At 35.3% G+C, this 23,178-nt stretch overlaps 1 protein-coding gene across 2 annotated transcripts in view; it reads left to right on the plus strand.

The window, feature by feature from the left end:
- The window catches only part of LOC142336936 (uncharacterized), a 41,047-nt gene that overhangs the window by 7,048 nt on the left and 10,821 nt on the right, over window positions 1–23,178 (plus strand). For both annotated transcript variants that reach the window (XM_075385926.1, XM_075385925.1), the window contains exon 3: window positions 10,335–10,480. In XM_075385926.1, coding sequence (XP_075242041.1) covers window positions 10,335–10,480 — 146 coding nt within the window. The remainder of the gene's footprint in view (window positions 1–10,334; window positions 10,481–23,178) is intronic.

Here is a 23,178-nt window from a genome sequence, read left to right on the forward strand (position 1 = left end):
ACAAAATTTTAGGAAACGTATTTTTGAATAACCTTTTCCTTATTTGTATACACTTTCTACAGTAGGTTGTACAGAATTTCTGTTCGTTGGAAGAAATCTTTGTCAGTTCTTACCAGTCGACGTTTGCTTATGTGCAGTTCTCCTCGGCTGCGTTGATGGGTAATACTTTCTTGAACAGATTCAAGGTTCAATATTTCGGTTTAATGAGATATTGAACCTCGAATGTGATCAAGAAAGTATTACCCATGAACATAGCCGAGGAGAACTGCACATAAACAAAAGTCGACTGGTAAGAACTGACAAAAATTTACCATGTTTTTAAAAAATAAGATACAATAAGTCATACATTGCATTTAAAGTTAAAGACAGAGGGAGTAATTTCAAAGTTAAGAGTTGTTGGTTATAGTTCTGATTTTCATTTAAAATCTATTTTTCAACAATTTTAGTTTTTCAATTTCTGTAATTTGCGATTTAATTGAAGACCGTGCCTGAGAGCAGTGGGTATTTATCGGTACAACGAAAGCTAAATATGCGTTTAGTTTTGATTTAGGCTGACACTTTCGACAAATGCTTCTTTTGAGTTTTTAAAGGAAGTGTATATAATTCTTTTCGTTTCCTGGGTGAGCGGTTTTCGTTGCAACAAAGATTTGACACCTGGAGACCAAGCTCGCGTTTGTTTTTTACTTCATTTAGCAGATGGTGTTCAATAGATGCCGTTATGCTACCCTTGATGCCTAGGAGGTCAATTGTGCTGTAAGTAAGTTTCATTTGACTTTTTACACCAGAAAAACATATTCGGGTCGCGGCGGCTTCTCTATTACATTGCTTATAACTTTCATGTCATCAGCAAAACCAAAACAAATTACATAAATTAGTTGTTCACGCAAATCATTGATGAAAATCAAGAACAAAAAGAATTCCGAGTATTGAATCCTGTGGGACGCCACTGCTAACTTCCAGATACCTCTTTGTTAATTTTCACATGTTGTTTTTGGCTCGTAAGATAACAAAAAAACAGCTGAATTAATTTTTCTTCCAAGCCAATGTTATGAAGCTTTAGGATCCGAACGTTGTTGTACGGTTTCAGAAGCATCCGCAAAGTCAAGATAAATAACTCTTGGCTAGTAACATTCAAAAGTAAGAATTCTTTCAAAACTGCGGATATGCTATTTAAGAGTCTTATGTATCAAAAGCATGTTATACCTGATTCCTTCCAATCTTTAAAAATTGGTTTTATCTGGCTGGTTTTTCAATATGTGAGTTCGCATACCTTCTAGCTTAATGATTGGAATAAAAATGTAGTTGGCTTTGCGAGAGAATTATCTCAACTTTTTAACAATAGCTTCACAATTTCATCTGGTCCAGTAGACTCATGGATAATAAGATCACTCATGATTTTTTTTACTTTAGTGGAATGAATTTTATGTGTCGTAAATTTCAGATCCTTCCAAAGCACTATAGGGAGTGTCCTTAAATTACTATTATTTAGGGATCGATGAAAGCTATTTTGGTATTTTCCTAAATTGTCGACCTTCAAACATTTAAGCCCCATATATTGGGAGCAGTATCAATTAGGTTTGAATCTCGGCCTTTTTAAAGGCTTAGTTTGGAACCGAGGTCAAAATTGAGTTGTTGACACGTTATCAGACAGTCGTAACAAAAATTGTGCCATAAGACGAATAAAACAAAAACACAAGACAATTACAGGGACAGAATCTTAAAAAAAATGAACCTTTGCTAATTCTCAACTTCATCGAGGGAAATGTTCGATGGATTTAAAAAGAAAGAACAAAGACAAACAAAGAAAAACATCCCTTTAATTATATTTTATTGGGTTTTGGGACAATTTGGTATTTCGCAGTCTCATAATCTTGCACAAGAGTTCTGATTTCTCCCTTCTGCCAAAAAGTTTCATAAGCATAATTAAAACAATCATGAAATATATTTTAAGTCAAACTGTCGCAAAACTAAAATTAACAACAAACATGAACAAACTTGAAAACAGCAGTTAATTTGGAAACAAAACAGAAACACTAATATTGATTTTTTCTTTTCCAAACATGTAAATTAATAATATAACCGACAGGTTAAAGTTTACATGCCTTCAGAATAATCACAAATAATTATTGAAATAATCAAAACTATACATCAAACTTCTGGTTATCAATTGATGTTACCCATTAAGCTGTTCGTTCTTTTATATAAAAAAAATAAGACACGAATGATCCTAACTGTCTATCTATTGGAAAACGTTCATGCTGACGCTGCAAAAACTCTGTTAAATTTCATTTGAAAAGAATTTTGTTCTCCGTCGCTCTTACGTTAGAGGTTAACTTATTCCATTTTTCTATGCTCTTCAAAATCAAAGATCTTTTACTCTGTTGAGTATACTTTTGCGTTCTTATTATCAGCTGTTTTGTCCGTTTGTTTTGTTTTAACTGTAGGCGGTTTGCATATTTTTTAAATGTTTCTGATACTATCCTCTGATTCAAGTCTGTGTGGAGTTTCAATATACTAAACTTTGAAATAATTAATTCAGCTGGTAGGACATGCGATTTGAGAAGGATATCACGACAATGATCGAATTTGCGACGCATATAACACACTTTTACGCCCCAATTAATCTGTCGATTTATACGCTGTACATTTTTTGCTGGTAATGTTTGTAAATAAACTCCACTGAATGACAAATGAGACAGGACTAATGAGACAGGACAAATGAGACAGGACTACATTTAGATGTGCTTCAAAAGTCAATTTTGAGTCGAGGTGTATTCCTAGATAACGACAACTCTCAGCAGATTTTATTAAATTTCCATTTTATTAGAGGGTGTCGCAGAGATGTCATCAATGAAACACATGGGGCAAACAATGAAAATTACAAAATCCGATTAATCGATAATAATCAAATTATCGGAATTTTTTTTAAAAATTGCCATGTTTTGAAAATAATAATTCTTTTCACAGGGGATCTAATGAGACCTTAAGTTATTGAAACTATGTGAAAGTTAAAGCACTAAAAAACGAGCGAAAGGAAGAAAATATCTAAACTTCATCGAAGTAGAGTTACAAAGTCAGGAAAACAAAAGTCTATCAGCTGAGAGCAATATATAGGTTTTTTTGGTTTTGTTTCATTTGAAAGACATTGACACTTCACATAGCTTACACTAAGCGTCAGGACAATATAAAGAACAACATTACATTTGCAGCAAGACCCAAAAGTTCAGCAATAAGTTACAAAAATATATAGTGATTAATTCAACAAACAAATAACAAACAAGACGTATCTACTGAAAATACAAAACAGCTTTTTGTTCCGACCCACTTGTGGGGGGAGGAACTATATACTCAAATGGGTTTTTTTTGTTCAGTCAATTTTAGCCGATCGATATATTCATCGCAGAGAAAGGTGAGTGGTATCATTAAAAAGCTGGTCCAGCGTAGATTTCAAAATCAAAAAGATTTTTTTGATTTTCGTTTTTTTTTCGAGGAGTTATCGAGGATTGAAGTTTTGTGTGAACACGGGATATTTGTTCACTTTTATTGTGATTTTTCTTCACATTAAGATATTTTCTATAAAAAAAGTAGTTCAAACTTAAAGTTCTTGCCAAAAAATGAAACAATTTCGTGTTCCCAACAGACTAAAGGCGATAAAAAAGACTAGTTCTGGTCTCATAGGGAGCTTCAAAATAAAAAAAAATTCGAAATTTATTTGAGAGCTCTATTCATTATAAAACCTTTCTACTTTCTTTTGCTTTTTTAAGTCACCTCGAGACAAGTCACTTTTCATATCTAGGTTCCGTTAATGACAAACCTCCTATACAGTCAAATGAAGCCCAATGAACAATGAACAAAAAAAATCGTTTAATGACAAACCTCCTATACAGTCAAATGAAGCCCAATGAACAATGAACAAAAAATGAACAATGAACAAAAAAAATCGTTTTTTTTTTGTTCAATGAACAATGAACAAAAAAAATCACTTTGAGTGGACATCTAATGGCTGTTAAAACTTTTAAAAAAAATCCGAAATTTTTTTCAAATATTAACCAATCATAAATTTATTATCGTGAACTGTAAGTCTCTCTCTGTGATGACAGCACCCTCCTCCGTCCTACAGTAACCAAATTTGATCTAGCTGGCGGTTTTTCCTTCTAAATTATAGAAATATGACTTCAATGACACAAGATTTCAAAAAGTTTTAAAAATTTTTTGGATATTTCCGTTATATTGGTTACTTTTGAAAAGTTATAACATTATCCAAAAATTGACAGCTTCTATTGGCTTCAAGAAGACTTTCAGTGTATAGCAGATAAATTTTTCAGAGAAAAACTGATGATTTCAAATGGCTTCGACCTTTTCTTCTCGCACTTCTCTACTGAATTTTTGGTTTTCGCCTGATTTTGTTGTTGTTTTTATAGTTATAAGACTTGATATGATGTCTTATTGATCGCCTATGCAAGAAAAACAACCACATACTCCTATTGAAGCTTATTTGAGCGTATTTATAGACTTCCGTTGATATTGAATTTAATGCCTGTTAAGAATTTAAATTTTTTTTTCGAAAATATTTCAGAACAATAACCAATCTTATAGTTTTGGCAAACTGCTAGTAAGTCTCATTATTGACAGAACCCACTTGCTTTCTACTGAAACTAAAATAAATTTCGTTGGCAGTTTTATCTTCTAACTATTGATTATATGACTTCAATAACACAAGAATTCAAAAATTAAAAAAAAAGAAATTGGATATTTTCGTATTATTAGTTACTTTTGAACTCTTATCACATTATCCAAACTTTATACAAATTATCCATATTATTCAAATCCCATTGGCTTTAAAAAGACATTCAGTGGATCACAAATAAAGTTTTCAGAAAAAAGCAAAAGGTTTAAATGGCTACGAAATTTTCTTCTCGTACTTTTCTACTGAATTTTGAACTCTGAGTGTTTTTGTTATTGTTTTTATAGTCTTATGACTTAGTGTGATCTCTTATTGATTATCTATGCGTGGCAAACATCTTTTTCCGGCCAACATGTTATTTCTGAGCGTAGTTGTTGACCTCCGTTAAAAGCTTTTGAGTTTAATGGCTGTTAAGAATTCAAAAAAAGATCTTCGAAAATTCTTCTGAAGATTAACTGATCCTTAACTTTTTTTCGTTCACTGTTAGTCAGTCTCAGTACTTACATGATCTTTTTTATTTCTAGTGCAGCTAAATTTAATCTGGTTAGCGTTTTCATCTTCTACCTATTATTTTTAAAACTTCAATGCTAGGAGTTTTCACAATTTTTTTAAAAAAATTTCCGGGTACTTTTTCCTATTTTGGGATCCTTTCGAAATTTTATCAAATTATGCTATTACTGATAATTCCCATTGGTTAATAGAAGACGTTCAACAAATCATAGACAAAGTTTTAGGAGAAGATATTATGATTAAAATGTCTTCGAAACTTTCCTCTAACACTTTTACTGAATTTTTGGTTTTTGCCTGTTTTTGTTGTTGTTTTCATAGTCTTAACACTTATTGTGATCTCTTGTTGATTATCTATGCATGCCAAACATTTTTCTCATGCCATTGTTTTATTTCTGAGCGTAGTTATTGACCTCCGTTAAAAGCTTGGTTTTACTAACTTCTTGGAGTCTTATGGCATGAACACATTGACTAACAATAAAATATGTTACGTAATGCAATTTAATTGAGCATATTTAGTGCTTTCAGTGGACATCTAATGGCTGTTAAAACCTTAAAAAAAATTCGAAATTTTTTTCAAACAGTAACCAATCATAAACTTATTATCGTGAAATGTAAGTCAGTCTCTGTGATGACAGCACCCTCCTCCGTCCAACTGTAACCAAATTTGATCTAGCTGGCGGTTTTTTCTTCTAAATTTTAGAAATACGACTTCAATGACACAAGATTTCAAAAAGTTTTAAAAATTTTTTGGATATTTCCGTTTTATTGGTTACTTTTGAAATGTTATAACATTATCCAAAAATTGACAGCTCCTATTGGCTTCAAGAAGAATTTCAGTGGATCGCAGATAAATTTTTCAGAGAAAAGCTGATGGTTTCAAATGGCTTCGACCTTTTCTTCTCGCACTTCTTTACTGAATTTTTGGTTTTCGCCTGATTTTGTTGTTGTTTTCATAGTCATAAGACTTGATGTGATGTCTTATTGATCACCTATGCATGACAAACATCCAAATACTCCTATTGAAGCATATTTGAGCGTATTTATAGAATTCCACTGAAATTGAATTTAATGCCTGTTAAGAATTTTAAAATTATTTTTCGAAAATAATTTTGAACATTAGCCAATCTTAAAATTTTTTGGCGAACTGTTAGTCAGTCTCAGTATTGACAGAACCCGCTTGTTTTCTACTGAAACTAAAATAAATTTCGTTGGCGGTTTTATCTTCTAACTATTGATCATATGACTTCAAAAACACAAGAAATCAAAATTTAAAAAAAAGATATTGGATATTTTCGTATTATTAGTTACTGTTGAGATCTTATCACATTATCCAACTTTTATACAATATATCCAAATATTATTCCAATCCCTTTGGCTTTAAAAAGACATTCAGTGGATCACAAATAAAGTTTTCAGAAAAACGCTAATAGTTTAAATGGCTTCGAAATTTTCTTCTCGTACTTTTCTACTGAATTTTGAACTCTGACTGTTTTTGTTATTGTTTTCATAGTCTTAAGACTTATTGTGATCTCTTATTGATTATCTATGCCTGAAAAACATCTTTTTCCTGCTAACGTGTTATTTCTGAGCGTAGTTCTTGACCTCCGTTAAAAGCTTTTGAGTTTAATGGCTGCTAAGACTTTAAAAAAAAAGATCTTCGAAAATTCTTCAGAAGATTAACTGATCCTAAATTTTTCGTTGACTGTTAGTCAGTCTAAGTACTTACAGGATCTTTTTTAATTCTAAAGCAGCTAAATTTAATCTGGTTAGCGTTTTCATCTTCTACCTATTAGTTTTAAAACTTCAATGCTACGAGTTTTCAAAATTTTTTAATTTTTTAAAAAAATTTTCGGGTACTTTTTCTTATTTTTGGATCCTTTTGGAATCTTATCATATTATGCTATTACTGATAATCCCCATTGGTTAAGTACGTTCAACCGATCATAGACAAAGTTTTAAGAGAAGATTTTATGATTAAAATGTCTTCGACACTTTCCTCTAACACTTTTACTGAATTTTTGGTTTTTGCCTGTTTTTGTTGTTGTTTTCATAGTTTTAACACTTATTGTGATCTCTTGTTTATTATCTCTGCATGACAAACATTTTTCTCCTGCCATTGTTTTATTTCTGATCGTAGTTATTGACCTCCGTTAAAAGCTTTGGATGTTAATGGCTGTTAAGACTTTAAAAATAGTTTTTCGAAATTTTTTGGAACATTAACCAATCCTAATTTTTTTTCGTGAACTGTCAGTCAGACTTAGTTCTTTTGGGATCCCTTTTCATTTGTAATGCAGCCAAAAACAATCTGGTTAGAGGTTTTATCTTCCACCTATTAATTTTAAAACTTCAATGCCACTAGTTTTCATATATATTTTTTTAAATTTTCGGGTACTTTTATTTATTTTTGGTTCCTTTCGAAATCTTATCACATTATCCTAATACTCATAGTTTCAATTGGTTTAGGGAGGACGTTCAGATCATATATAAAGTTTTCAGATAAGAGTTTATGATTTAAAATGCTTCCACACTTTCTTCTGGCACTTTTCTAATGATTGTTGCATGTCTTTTTCGTTGTTTTCATCTTCAATAACTTGTTGTAAGGCCCTATTGACCAAATATGAATGGTCAACAACACTGTTGTACCATGTAGACATAATTTAGCTTATTTAGTGATTTCGTTAAAAGCTAATAAAATTAATGGCGTTGATACTACGAGTTTTCTCAAAAATTTCGTGGTTCTAATGTATTTATTCATATTTGAGTTTTTGGAATTATACTGATAAAAATGGAGAAATCCAATTGATTTTAAAAAATAATTTGAACATAGAAATGTGTTTAGGAAAAGTTCAATTTTTAACGCCTTCGACAATTTTCTCGCTCAATTTGTTTCATGAAATTGCTGTTTCTGCCTGTTTTTGTTCTTTAGGTAGCCGCAAATTGCTGACAAGTCTCTTAGGATTGTAACTGAGGATTGATTTAATGATGTTACCCAAATCAGTTAGTCAGTTTGTAGCCTTTAGTCTTAAAGTTTATGATATACATTTTCAAACATTTTTCAAACTTTTTAGTTTTTGTTGTTCTTTTGGTCAAATTGTAACTTACTTTCATCAATGAGAGGTCACCAACAATTTCCTGTATTCCACAAAATAACATATCTACTGATATTATTTGTCATCGATGCTTTGTTGGACAATATGCGTTTCTATAAACGTTCTTTGAGTGTTCAATGTTTGCGCTTCTTTTTCTCTTCTTTCAGAACAATCGCGTAGTAACAGATCTCAATGGTTTACAAATGTGGCACAAATAAACTTATTTAATCTCTCAGTATAACCGCTGTAGCTGAATTAGTAGAAATAAGATTTGAATCAAAATTACATAAAATTCAGATAATAGCTAATGATTTTAATGGTAGCAACAGTTTGTTTTCGCAAATCGCTTAATTTTTTAGGTTTTTCTTTAGTTCGTTGCTAAGGCTTAAACTACCCAAAGACAAGCCTTTTGGTTTTTTAGCAACTTTTTAGTAATTTATCAAAGATTATTTAGTTAAAAGCTAATGTTTTTTAAGACTTTTGAAATTTCTTGGTTTAAAAAATGTTGATTAATTTTTGAATTTCGCCTCATTGATCGTTCTTTTTGTTGACTTGTAACATCGTCTCATTAAGAAAACTTTCCGTCCACTGTATAGTTAGGAGAACTTAAATTTGAGTAGTTAAGGTTTTATCTAACTGCATTTTGACGTTGTTACTTTACGCTTTTAATTTTAGGTATTCAGTTTTTGCCGTGAAGTTTTTGTTTCTCCTAATTTTTTTTTGGTTGTTTTTTGTCTCGTAGTCTCTTTAAGGTCAGATCTCATTGGCGCTGTAGTAAGGCATGGCATTATGTAATTCAATTAGTAGATAGGTTGTGTAACGATTGTTTGAAACTCAAACATCTATTTTTGTTATTTCTTCATTTGGTTGACAATTAAGTCAAAAATGTAGATCAGCTCGGGTCGGAACATCATGTGCGAACGCACATTAGCGAGCCGCCTTGTCTTATTGGAAAATTAAGAGGATCGGTGGTTGAGGGTCCTACATATGAAGGCGATAAGAAGATTGTCTAATTCAAGCAACACTTGAAAAATAGCAAGTAATTCAGGAAGACAGATAGGACAAAAGTTAAAAACCCTTAGCTGCGCAAAGGCGTTTGACATTCGGTTCCAACGTTGGAATTCTCGCTTCATCTCTTCTCTTCTGTTTTTTCACTCCAGATTCGTAAGAGTCAGTACTACAGTTGGACTTCTTGTTGACATCAAATAAAAAACAGTTTAAACAAACGTTATGAGAAAAAATTGCTTGAATAAAATCAAAAAGTTTTGGTTGCAAATACAACGATGAGTACAGGTCCTGAATTGAAATACAAACAAAAACAATAAAGCTGATGAGTTGGCTGTCGATTAATGAAAAAACAGTTTATAATATTCAGAAAAGCAAATGACCTACATATACAAATATAATCAAAAGAGATATAGACAAGAATATGAAAAACAAGACGAATTTTCCTTAAAAAAGTATCAGGTCTAATGTATAACAACTAATAATTTTCAGAATAAGTATATGCTACACGTTTACAACAAGCATGCAATAACTTTGCTGAGAGAAAAAAAAACGAGACACAAGGTAACCAAAAGGAATAAGAGACCTTTGCCAAAAATCAATTTCATTTGAAAATTAGAGGAGAAAATGAATATAACAGTTAACCACATAGAGGAGGTTAACCACATAGTTAACCCCATCTGATACTGGAGGCCAGTAATCAATGTTTCTTGTTCTGCTCAACGGCAAAAATATCCATTCATACTTATGAAGAGCATTGAATAAGCAAAAAGAAAACCACTAAAATCTTTAACCTCGATAACTCCTCGAAAAAAAAACAAAATTCAAAATTATTTTATAAATTTAAACATGCTGCGCTTGATGGGTTTTCCAATAAGGCACTTATGTCTTTCTACGTCAGCGGGCAAAATTTACATTTATGAACAAAATTGAACAACAAAACCAGTTGAGCATATAGTCCCCCCACTAAGTGGGGTCAGAGCAATTAGAAAAGATCAGCAAACAAATTAATTTTTGTCAGAATGTGTTCTGGTTTCCTGTTTCAGCGATTTCTTTTGTCTTCATGGGTATTGGTACCGAGAGAAGCAGAGTAACCGAACAAAAAAGACAAAGTCGAGTGATCTTGAAAGATTCAGAGACTTGGTGAAGTTTAACGATACTTGGAAAGCATTCAATTGGTTCTCATTCAGAGGTGAGATTATAGTAGAGAATTGAAACTGATGTGTCAATCAAGTGACGAGCATGATAACCTTTTCATGCTTGATTTCATTAATATAGCAGCAGCACTACAATAAAGAACTGTCGATATCTATACAAAGTTTAGTTTAACCGTCTATTAATTAGTAGTCTTAAGCTCCAAAAAAGCTTGTCAGTTAGATTTCAATAAATTAGAAAGAAAGTCAAACATCTGTGATGGAGAACACAACTTGTACCTCTGTCCGTCCGAGGTAACTATGTCCGAAAGAATTTAGAATCTGTCTAAATGGATAATTGGAGTAAAATATACCTGATAGTAAGAGAAAGAGTACCCCATATAAGTCTGACATTCTAGATAAAATTTGGTGATATTACGCCAGTGTCAGGTGGGGACGCGGTAACGCCATTTCCAGGATTCCCTATTTTTGCAACCGCACAGCATGTAAGGAGGCTAAATTATCTCCAGCCTTGAAAATTTTTCTTTCCGATGCATTTAACTACAATCCACTTCTTCTATGAGTGAGTTCTCCTTAATCAACCATTGTATGGCTACAGCAATTCTACTGCAATTTTAATCTACTCTATTGAGGCCGCTCAAGAGGAAAATATGCGCTTTTCGATCAGACTGTTCTCAGTGTGAAATAGATTGTTCCCCTCATTGGTCAAACTGTTATATGGGATTTCTCAGCAAAATTTTAGAGAAATATTAGAAAAGATTTCTCAGATTTTAGACAAGTTATAGGGGATTTCTCTCAGATTACAGAAGCAATAGTCCAATCAAACTACTGTGATGGAGTATTTTGAGCTCATCAGAAAGTGATTTGATTGAACCGTAGACGGCTCTAGAGAAGAAAATTTTTTTACTGCTCTCAAATTTACAGATCCCCATGGAGTGTGTAATACATATTATCTCATATTCTCAATTTAGTGCAGTAAAATTCAACACAATATACTTAATTTAGTTGGAGGTCATATTTTAAGAGTCAAAATTAGTTCAAGAGTACCCTTCATCAGTTAGTGTTTTCACGTATATGCCCACTATTCAAAATCCCGCATTGGGAATTGATTTAGTTAATGAATTTAAGTTTCTTATACAATCATTTTCTTTGTATTGCTTTCGAAAACAGTTGCCCAACCTGAAATTAAGTTTCGCCAATCACAAATATCTTGAACAGGGATATACAAGTTGATTCACTAAATGAATAACAAAGCTGAAATTTGCTAAACGAACACGCAGAGCAAAATCCCTTTTTGAAAGCCAAAGCTGGTTCGAGTCTCAAAACACCGCAAAAAAAATCAGATTGTGTACGACTTAGCGCAGTCAGCTTCTCATAGGCGGAGCCCTTTAGGCGTTGAGTCTTTCTGGGAGAAGCCAAGCTCGGGCCCTCATCTCAAGTGGAAAAATGGCGAACGCCCCTAAAGTTGTCTCTCTTTGCAAAAGAGATCAATTAAATCAATACAGTACTCGGCCTTCAACTCGAACAAGTTCAATTACCACGCGAAGAAAGTTCAATTACCACAAGAAGACCCCATCTACGGAAATCCTATTGAGGAGCATCAGCACAAGCGGAACGCGAAAAACTATTTCGGAATGCGCAACTTAGGATGTATTGGAAAAACCGATGTCAACAATTGAAGATTGGAATCATGTGCGGTGATAAAATCTGGAACCACGCGGATCGAAAGACTGAGTCGATGATCAATCTCAGCATTGGAACTGAAGGAGACCAAATTATCAGAAGCCGTAACCCGCATCTCGTGGTTGATTTCCTAACGACAACAGAACTTTGGCGGCTCATGAAAGAAGCATTTATAGACCCAAAGAAATCACCTCCGACCGTTATGTTTTGCTCATAACAAATACAGAAAAAGAAGAAACAATCGAGCATTTCTTTGGGAAACTAAAGCAATTGCTGTGAGTTAAGCAGTCAAGATGATAATTTGATAAGGGACCTAGTTATAGCAAACAAGCAGGACAAAAAAAACTCACGGGAAAATTTAAAGGAATCTGTCGACCCTGGACAGGCATTAAGATTCGCTATAAAAAAGTAACTCTGAAATCGCAACCAGCAGCAAAGTTCTAATAGCCAAGCCGCTCTGCAAGTGAACGCCAAATCGGTGCAAGGTGAAGTTCGCAGCACGAATATGAAGACACGACAAAATTTCCAACAACAAACAAGATCCACGAATCCGAACTGTCGAAATTATGGCCTCCTTTAGGCTTTTAATCAGAAGAAAAATGTATCGGGGAAAAACGAAACATGCAAGAGTTGCTGTTTACAGAAACACTTTGAGCGAGTCTGTCGGAAAGCAAAATGTAATCCCCAGTGAAAAAGCCGTTCTAATGTCAATCCAATTGATTATTCGGGTAGTGCAAATCAAACAACTATACAGTCAACGCTATCACCAATAGTAATTACAATCCTAGATGCAAATCTGACTAGATTAGTTCAGATGATAAAATACTGGCCAGCATCGCAAGTACGTCCTTACCAATTGAATCCCGAAACAAAACAATCAAGACAGGCATCACAGATGTGGGATTTCTCATTTATTTACGAAGTGTTTGTAGCATCCTGAACGAATCATTAGTTACGGAAATACCTGATGTTTCCTCCCCCGCATGATGACTAACAACAGCGCCAGCTAATGTGTTAAAAACTCCTGCCAATTAACCAATTATTGTGATTGGAATGATACAATACCCATCTTCTTTATTCAACAATTGTAAGGCTACACCATTTCTAATACATCTTTAACCTACTCTATTTATGCAGCTCAGAAGCAAAATCTGCGTTTTTGCTCAGAATATTCTCAGTGTGAAAGAGATTGTTCCCCTCATTGGTCAAACTGTTATATGAGATTCCTCAGCAAAATTTTAGAGAAATATTAGAAAAGATTTCCCAGATTTTAGAGAAATTATAGTGGATTTCTCTCAGATTAGAGATGCAATAATCCAACTAAACGACTGTGATGGAGAAGTTTGAGCTTATCAGAAAGTGAAGTGATTGAAGCGTAGACGGCTACAGAGGAGACAATTTATTACAGCTCTCAAATATACAGATCCCCATGGAGTGTGTAATACATATTATCTCATATTCTCAATTTAGTGCAGTAAAATTCAACACAATGTACTTAATTTAGTTGGAGGTCAAATTTTAAGAGTCAAAATTAGTTCAAGGGTACCCTTCATCAGTTAGTGTTTTCACGTATATGCCCACTATTCAAAATCCCGCATTGGGAATTGATTTAGTTAATGAATTTCAGTTTTTTATACAATCATTTTCTTTGTATTGCTTTCGAATACAGTTGCCCAACCTGAAATTAAGTTTCGCCAATCATAAATATCTTGAACAGGGATATACAAGTTGATTCACTAAATGAATAACAAAGCTGAACTTTGCTAAACGAACACGCAGAGCAAAATCCCTTTTTGAAAGCCAAAGCTTGTTCGAGTCTCAAAGTACCGCAAAAAAATAAGATTGTGTACGACTTAGCGCAGTCAGCTTCTCATAGGCGGAGCCCTTTAGGCGTTGAGTCTTTCTGGGAGAAGCCAAGCTCGGGCCCTCATCTCAAGTGGAAAAATGGCGATCTCCATTAAAGTTGTCTCTTTTTGCAAGAGATCAAAAAAACTCATTACACTACTCGGCCTTCAACTCGAACAATTTCAATTACCACGCGAAGACCCCTCCTACGGAAATCATATTGAGGAGCATCAGCACAATCGGAACGCAAAAGACTATTTCGGAATGCGCAACTTAGGATGTATTGGAAAAACCGATGGCAACAACAATTGGAGATTGGAATCATGTGCGGTGATAAAATCTGGAACCACGCGGATCGAAAAACTGAGTCGGTGATCTATCTCAGCATTGGAACTGAAGGAAGCTAAATTATCAGTAGCCATAACCCTCATCTCGTGGTGGATATCCTAACGAAAACAGAACTTTGGCGGCTCATGAAAGAGGCATTTATAGATCCATAAAAATCACCTCTGACCGTTATGTTTGGCTCATAACAAATCCAGATAAAGAAGAAACAATCGAGCAGTTTTTTTTGGGAAACTAAGGGAATTGTTTTGAGTTAGGCAGTCAAGATGATACTTTGATAAGGTACCTTTTTATAGCAAACAATCAGGACAAAGAAACTCAACGGGAAATTTTAAAGGAAGACCCTGGACAGGCACTAAGGTTGCCTATAAATATGGAACCCGGAAATCGCAACCACCAGCAAAATTCCTTTACCCAAGCCACTCTACAAGTGAACAACATATCGGTGCAACGTCAAGTTCACAACACAAGTACACGACAAAATTTCCAACAACAAACCCGATCCACGAATCCGAACTGTCGAATTTATGGCCTCCTTTAGGCTTCTAATCAGAAAGAAAAATGTATCACGGAAAACAAAACTTGCAACAGTTGCTGTTTACAGAAACACTTTGAGCGAGTCTGTCCTAAAGCAAAATGTAATCCCCAGTGAGAAAGCCGTTCTAATGTCAATCCAATTGAAAATTCGGATAGTGCAAACCCAACAACTATACAGTCAACGCTATCACCAAAAGTAATTACAATCCTGAATGCAAATCTGACTAGACTAGTTCAGATGATAAAATACTGGCCAGCATCGCAAGTACGTCCTTACCAATTGAATCCCGAAAGAAAACAACCAAGAGAGGCATCACAGATGTGGGATTTCTCATTAATTTACGAAGTGTTTGTAGCATCCTGAACGAATCATTAGTTACGGAAATACTTGATATTTCCTCCCTCGCATGATGACTAACAAAAGCGCCTGCTAATGTGTTAGAAACTCCTGCCAGTTAACCAATTCTTGTGATTGTAATGATACAATATCCATCTTCTTTATTCAACAATTGTAAGGCTACGCCATTTCTAATACATCTTTAACCTACTCTATTTATGCAGCTCAGAAGCAAAATCTGCGTTTTTGCTCAGAATATTCTCAGTGTGAAAGAGATTGTTCCCCTCATTGGTCAAACTGTTATATGAGATTCCTCAGCAAAATTTTAGAGAAATATTAGAAAAGATTTCCCAGATTTTAGAGAAAATATAGGGGATTTCTCTCAGATTAGAGATGCAATAATCCAACTAAACGACTGTGATGGAGAAGTTTGAGCTTATCAGAAAGTGAAGTGATTGAAGCGTAGACGGCTACAGAGGAGACAATTTATTACAGCTCTCAAATATACAGATCCCCATGGAGTGTGTAATACATATTATCTCATATTCTCAATTTAGTGCAGTAAAATTCAACACAATGTACTTAATTTAGTTGGAGGTCAAATTTTAAGAGTCAAAATTAGTTCAAGGGTACCCTTCATCAGTTAGTGTTTTCACGTATATGCCCACTATTCAAAATCCCGCATTGGGAATTGATTTAGTTAATGAATTTCAGTTTTTTATACAATCATTTTCTTTGTATTGCTTTCGAATACAGTTGCCCAACCTGAAATTAAGTTTCGCCAATCATAAATATCTTGAACAGGGATATACAAGTTGATTCACTAAATGAATAACAAAGCTGAAATTTGCTAAACGAACACGCAGAGCAAAATCCGTTTTTGAAAGCCAAAGCTGGTTCGAGTCTCAAAGTACCGCAAAAAAATCAGATTGTGTACGACTTAGCGCAGTCAGCTTCTCATAGGCGGAGCCTTTTAGGCGTTGAGTCTTTCTGGGAGAAGCCAAGCTCGGGCCCTCATCTCAAGTGGAAAAATGGCGATCTCCATTAAAATTGTCTCTCTTTGCAAGAGATCAAAAAAACTCATTACACTACTCCGCCTTCAACTCAAACAAATTCAATTACCACGCGAAGACCCCTCCTACGGAAATCATATTGAGGAGCATCAGCACAATCGGAACGCAAAAAACTATTTCGGAATGCGCATTTAGGATGTATTGGAAAAACCGATGTCAACGACAATTGGAGATTGGAATCATGTGCGGTGATAAAATCTGGAACCACGCGGATCGAAAGACTGAGTAGGTGATCTATCTCAGCATTGGAACTGAAGGAAGCTAAATTATCAGTAGCCATAACCCTCATCTCGTGGTGGATATCCTAACGAAAACAGAACTTTGGCGGCTCATGAAAGAGGCATTTATAGATCCATAAAAATCACCTCTGACCGTTATGTTTGGCTCATAACAAATCCAGATAAAGAAGAAACAATCGAGCAGTTTTTTTTTGGGAAACTATGGGAATTGTTTTGAGTTAGGCAGTCAAGATGATACTTTGATAAGGTACCTTTTTATAGCAAACAATCAGGACAAAGAAACTCAACGGGAAATTTTAAAGGAAGACCCTGGACAGGCACTAAGGTTGCCTATAAATATGGAACCCGGAAATCGCAACCACCAGCAAAATTCCTTTACCCAAGCCACTCTACAAGTGAACAACATATCGGTGCAACGTCAAGTTCACAACACAAGTACACGACAAAATTTCCAACAACAAACCCGATCCACGAATCCGAACTGTCGAATTTATGGCCTCCTTTAGGCTTTTAATCAGAAAGAAAAATGTATCACGAAAAACAAAACTTGCAACAGTTGCTGTTTACAGAAACACTTTGAGCGAGTCTGTCCTAAAGCAAAATGTAATCCCCAGTGAGAAAGCCGTTCTAATGTCAATCCAATTGAAAATTCGGATAGTGCAAACCCAACAACTATACAGTCAACGCTATCACCAAAAGTAATTACAATCTTGAATGCAAATCTGACTAGATTAGTTCAGATGATAAAATACTGGCCAGCATCGCAAGTACGTCCTTACCAATTGAATCCCGAAAGAAAACAACCAAGAGAGGAATCACAGATGTGCGATTTCTCATTAATTTAAGAAGTGTTTGTAGCATCCTGAACGAATCATTAGTTACGGAAATACTTGATATTTCCTCCCTCGCATGATGACTAACAAAAGCGCCTGCTAATGTGTTAAAAACTCCTGCCAGTTAACCAATTCTTGTGATTGTAATGATACAATACCCATCTTCTTTATTCAACAATTGTAAGGCTACACCATTTCTAATACATCTTTAACCTACTCTATTTATGCAGCTCAGAAGCAAAATCTGCGTTTTTTGCTCAGAATATTCTCAGTGTGAAAGAGATTGTTCCCCTCATTGGTCAAACTGTTATATGAGATTCCTCGGCAAAACTTTAGAGAAATATTAGAAAAGATTTCTCAGATTTTAGAGAAATTATAGGGGATTTCTCTCAGATTAGAGAAGTAATAATCCAATTAAACGACTGTGATGGAGAATTCTGAGTTTATCAGAAAGTGAAGTGATTGAACCGTAGACGGCTACAGAGGAGACAATTTTTTACAGCTCTCAAATTTACAGATCCCCATGGAGTGTGTAATACATTTTTTCTCATATTCTCAGTTTAGTGCAGTAAAATTCAACCAAATGTACTTAAATTTGTTTGAGGTCATATTTTAAGAGTCAAAATTAGTTCAAGAGTACCCTGCATCAGTTAATGTTTTCACATATATGCCCACTATTCAAAATTGCGCATTGGGAATTGATTTAGTTAATGAATTTCAGTTTCTTATATTATCATTTTTTTTGTATTGCTTCTCGAATACAGTTGCCCAAACTGAAATTAAGTTTTTCCAATCACAAATATCTTGAACAGGGATATACAAGTTGATTCACTGAATGAATAACAAAGCTGAAATTTGCTAAACGAACACGCAGAGCAAAATCCCTTTTTTAAAATCAAAGCTGGCTCGAGACTAAAAATACCGCAAAAAAATCAGATTGTGTACAACTTAGCGCAGTCAGCTTCTCATAGGCGGAGCCCTTTAGGCGTTGAGTCTTTCTGGGAGAAGCCAAGCTCGGGCCCTCATCTCAAGTGGAAAAATGGCGATCGCCATTAAAGTTGTCTCTCTTATCAAGAGATCAAAAAAACTCAATACACTACTCGGCCTTCAACTCGAACAAGTTCAATTATCACGCAAAGACCCCACCTACGGAAATCCTATTGAGGATTATCAGCACAATCGAAACACAATAGACTATTTCGGAATGCGCAACTTAGGATGTATTGGAAAAACCGATGTCAACGACAATTGGAGATTGGAATCATGTGCGGTGATAAAATCTGGAACCACGCGGATCGAAAGACTGAGTCGGTGATCGATCTCAGCATTGGAACTGAAGGAGGCTAAATTATCAATAGCCGTAACCCTCATCTCGTGGTGGACATCCTAACGAAAACAGAACTTTGGCGGCTCATGAAAGAAGCATTTATATACCCATGAAAATCATAAAAATCACCTCTGACCGTTATGTTTGGCTCATAACAAATCTAGATAAAGAAGAAACAATCGAGCATTTCTTTGGGAAACTAAGGGAATTGTTTTGCGTTAGGCAGTCAAGATGATACTTTGATAAGGTACCTTTTGATAGCAAACAATCAGGACAAAGAAACTCAACGGGAAATTTTAAAGGAAGACCCTGGACAGGCACTAAGGTTGCCTATAAATATGGAACCCGGAAATCGCATCCACCAGCAAAATTCCTTTACCCAAGCCACTCTACAAGTGAACACCATATCGGTGCAACGTCAAGTTCGCAACACAAGTACACAACAAAATTTCCAACAACAAACCCGATCCACGAATCCGAACTGTCGAATTTATGGCATCCTTTAGGCTTGTAATCAGAAGAAAAATGTATCACGAAAAACAAAACTTGCAACAGTTGCTGTTTAATGAAACTTTTTGAGCGAGTCTGTCGGAAAGCAAAATGTTATCCCCAGTGAAAAAGACGCTCTAATGTCAATCTAATTGAAAATTCGGATAGTGCAAACCCAACAACTATACAGTCAACGCTATCACCAATAGTAATTACAATCCTAAATGCAAATCTGACTAGATTAGTTCAGATGATAAAATACTGGCCAGCATCGCAAGTACGTCCTTACCAATTGAATCCCGAAAGAAAACAACCTAGAGAGGCATCACAGATGTGGGATTTCTCATTGATTTACGAAGTGTTTGTAGGATCCTGAGAGAATCATTAGCTACGGAAATACCTGATATTTCCTCCCTCGCATGATGACTAACAACAGCACCTGCAAATGTGTTAAAAACTCTTGCCAATGAACCAATGCCTGTGATTGGAATGATACAATCCCCAGTATCTTCTTCATTCAACCATTGTAAGGCTACAGCATTTCTAATACAAATTGAATCTACCCTATTTATGCCGCTCAGAAGCAAAATCTGCGCTTTTCGATCAGACTGTTCTCAGTGTGAAGAACATTGTTCCCCTCATTGGTCAGACTGTTATATGGGATTTCTCAGCACAATTTTAGAGAAATATTAGAAAAGATTTCTCAGATTTTAGACAAGTTATAGGGGATTTCTCTCAGATTACAGAAGTAATAATCAAATCAAACGACTGCGATTGACCAGATTGAGCTCATGAGAAAGTGAATTGATTGAACCGTAGAGGGCTACAGAGGAGAAAATTTTTACTGCTTTCAAATTTACTGATCACCATGGAGTGTAATACATATTATCTCATCTTCATAATTTAGAGCAGTAAAATTCAACATAATGTACTTAATTTATACGGAGGTCATATTTTAAGAGTCACAATTAGTCCAAGAGTACCGTTCATCAGTTAAAAATTTCACATATAAGCCCACTACTCGAAATCCCGCATTGGGAATTGATTTAGTTAATGAATCTGTTTCTTATACAATCATTTTCTTTGTATTGCTTCTCGCATACAGTTGCCCAACCTGAAATTAAAATTCGCCAATCACAGATATCTGGAACAGGGATATACAAGTTGATTCACTGAATGAAAAAAAAAGCTGAATTTTGCTAGACGAACACGCAGAGCAAAATCCCTTCTTGAAAGCCAAAGCTGGCTCGAGCCTCAGAACACCGTACATAAATCAGATTGTGTACTTGGCGCAGTCAACTTCTCATAAGTGGAGCCCTTTAGGCGTTGAGTCTTTCTGGGAGAAGCCAAGCTCGGGCCCTCATCCCAAGTGGAAAAATGGCGAAAGCCATAAAATTGTCTCTGTTTGCAAAAGAGATCCATAAACACAATACACTTCTCGGCCCTCAACTCGAAAAAATTCAATTATCACTCGAAGAATCAATCTACGGAGATCTTACTCGAGAGCATCAGCACAATCGGAAAGCCAAAGACTCTCGGAAAGCACAACTTAGGATGGAATGGAAAAACCGATGTCAACGGCAAACGGAGATTGGAATCATGTGCATTGATAAAATCCGGAACCAAGAGGATCGAAAGACTGAGTCGGTGATCTCTCTCAGCATTGGAACTATAACAGCAAAGGAAGAAGAATTATCAGTAGCCTTAACCCGCCTCTCGTGGTGGAAATTCTAACGACTAGTTATAGCAAACATGCAGGACAAAGAAACAACGGGAAATTTTAAAGGAAGCTGTCGACCATGGACAGGCATTAAGATTAGCTATAAAAACTGAACTCTCAAATCGAAACTAGCAGCGAAATTCTAATAGCCAAGCCGCTCTGCAAGTGAACGCCATATCGGTGCAAGGTCCAGTTCGCAACACGAAAACACATCAAAATTTCCAACAACAAACCAGATCCACGAATCAGAACTTTTGAATTTATGGACTGCTTTAGGCTTTTAATCAGAAAGAAAAAAGTATCACGAAAAACAAAACTTGCAACAGTTGCTGTTTACAGTAAGCGAGCCTGTCGGAAAGCAAAATGTAATCCCCAGCGAAAAAGCCGTTCTAATGTCAATCCAATTGAAAATTCGGATAGTGCAAACCCAACAACTATACAGTCAACGCTGTCACCAATAGTAATTACAATCCTGAATGCAAATCTGACCAGATTAGTTCAGATGATAAAATACTGGCTAGCATCGCAAGTACGACCTTGCCAATTGAATCCCGAAACAAAACAGTCAAGACAGGCATCACAGATGTGGGATTTCTCATTGATTTACGAAGTGTTTGTAGAATCCTGAACGAATCATTAGCTACGGAAATACCCGATATTTCCTCCCTCGCATAATGACTAACAACAGCACCTGCAAATGTGTTAAAAAATCTTGCCAATGAATCAATTCCTCTGTTTGGAATGATAAAAACTCCAGAATCAATTAACGAGGAGGTGGAACTTGTTAGGAGGGGCTGGCACATTGAAGAGGCGAAGTTTAAGGTAGTAAGCGAATGACTAAGCCTCTTATTGGACGAGTTTTCTTAGTCGCCGTGCAATTTCTATCACTCAACCTCTAAACTTCACAGAAAGCAGTATGGTAAACAACATATCAACTCAATGTCCATTTCAACTTCGAATAACAGAATATTTTCCACAAATAATCTCCCGCAATGAATGCTCAAAAATACATATTATCAAAGACAAATTTCATAGAAATTTTCAACCGAATCATCAAGAAGGACGACGAGTACTCATTAACTTACAACATAGAGTAAACACTGATAAAATTTATTGCACAAGGACAGGTAGAAACATTGAACAATTGTTCAGATCCATAGCTTATATCACCTTTCACTGTAAAAAGAGATCAAAATATAAAATTGGTACTTAATTTTAAAATACTTGAAAACAAATTGATCCAGAATCCATCCATAAAAACAATTACTAAATGCCCAACATCGACCTATTATTAGACTCAATTTTACAAATAATCTCAGCTTACTAGGCAGAATCTCATAAAATTTAATTTTCAGCCATTGCTTTTAAAAATGCAGACCGCCAACAAAACCTCCACCCTGAAACAGGTAAAGAGTGCAACATACAAACGAGAACGTAAAGATGTAAAACGGGTTCATATGGATTCACTGATATGCCCGCCGATTACCAGAAAGCCATGGATTACACGCTAATAAGTCACAAAAACATGTTTTGATTTCCCGATGATATTCAGATAGTACGTAAAGGCTCTGAAGATTTCCAGTTTGTCATAGACTGTCTAAGATAAATAGATAGTCTGGCTCCTGGTTCTGTTGCAAAAAAAAACTATAAATCGGTAATTTGCAAACCTGGAAGACCAAACGTAACTTCTCAACAGCAATAATCTAAAGTTCGGGACATATGAAGAACGTGGAACAAACCTTAGCAATTGTACCAACTGACCTGGTTTTCAATCACACGAGAAAGTAACAGAAGCCAAAATCAAGACTCATACCAAATAACTGCACAAATTCAAAAAGTAGATCGAAATATGAGGCATCTCAAAAGAAATAACAAAATCGGTTTTTCATCAACGCGCACAAATTTTGCACGCGCAATGCGAGTACGAATGTCAAAAAATTCCACTCACTCTTGCACTTCAAAGTGTAGCCATCTTCATTGATGTCAACCACCAGTCCCCGCTCCACCAACAAACCCCACTAGATTGATCCTTCCGTCCAAATTTGCAGCTCAAGAGGCCCTTAAACAAATCTATGCTCCGGCTGGAAAAAGAACTCGACGCAACTCGAAATTCTAAGGGTTTGACAAAGATTATTCATTAGACAAATCAACTAACTTCTGCCCTCCCAAAGGCAGATTCTTCGACGACAAAAGAGAGCAGGAGACATCCAGACCCACAAACAGAGCGTTATACAATCATTTGTAGACACTGCTTCACAGTTGGCGCCAATTTGAAATCCATTTCATTCCCTGGTAATCGGAACAGGCT

This window comes from Convolutriloba macropyga, chromosome 3 (genome assembly GCF_964194025.1).
Source record: "Convolutriloba macropyga chromosome 3, txConMacr16.3, whole genome shotgun sequence".
Taxonomy (NCBI): Eukaryota; Metazoa; Xenacoelomorpha; order Acoela; family Convolutidae; genus Convolutriloba; species Convolutriloba macropyga.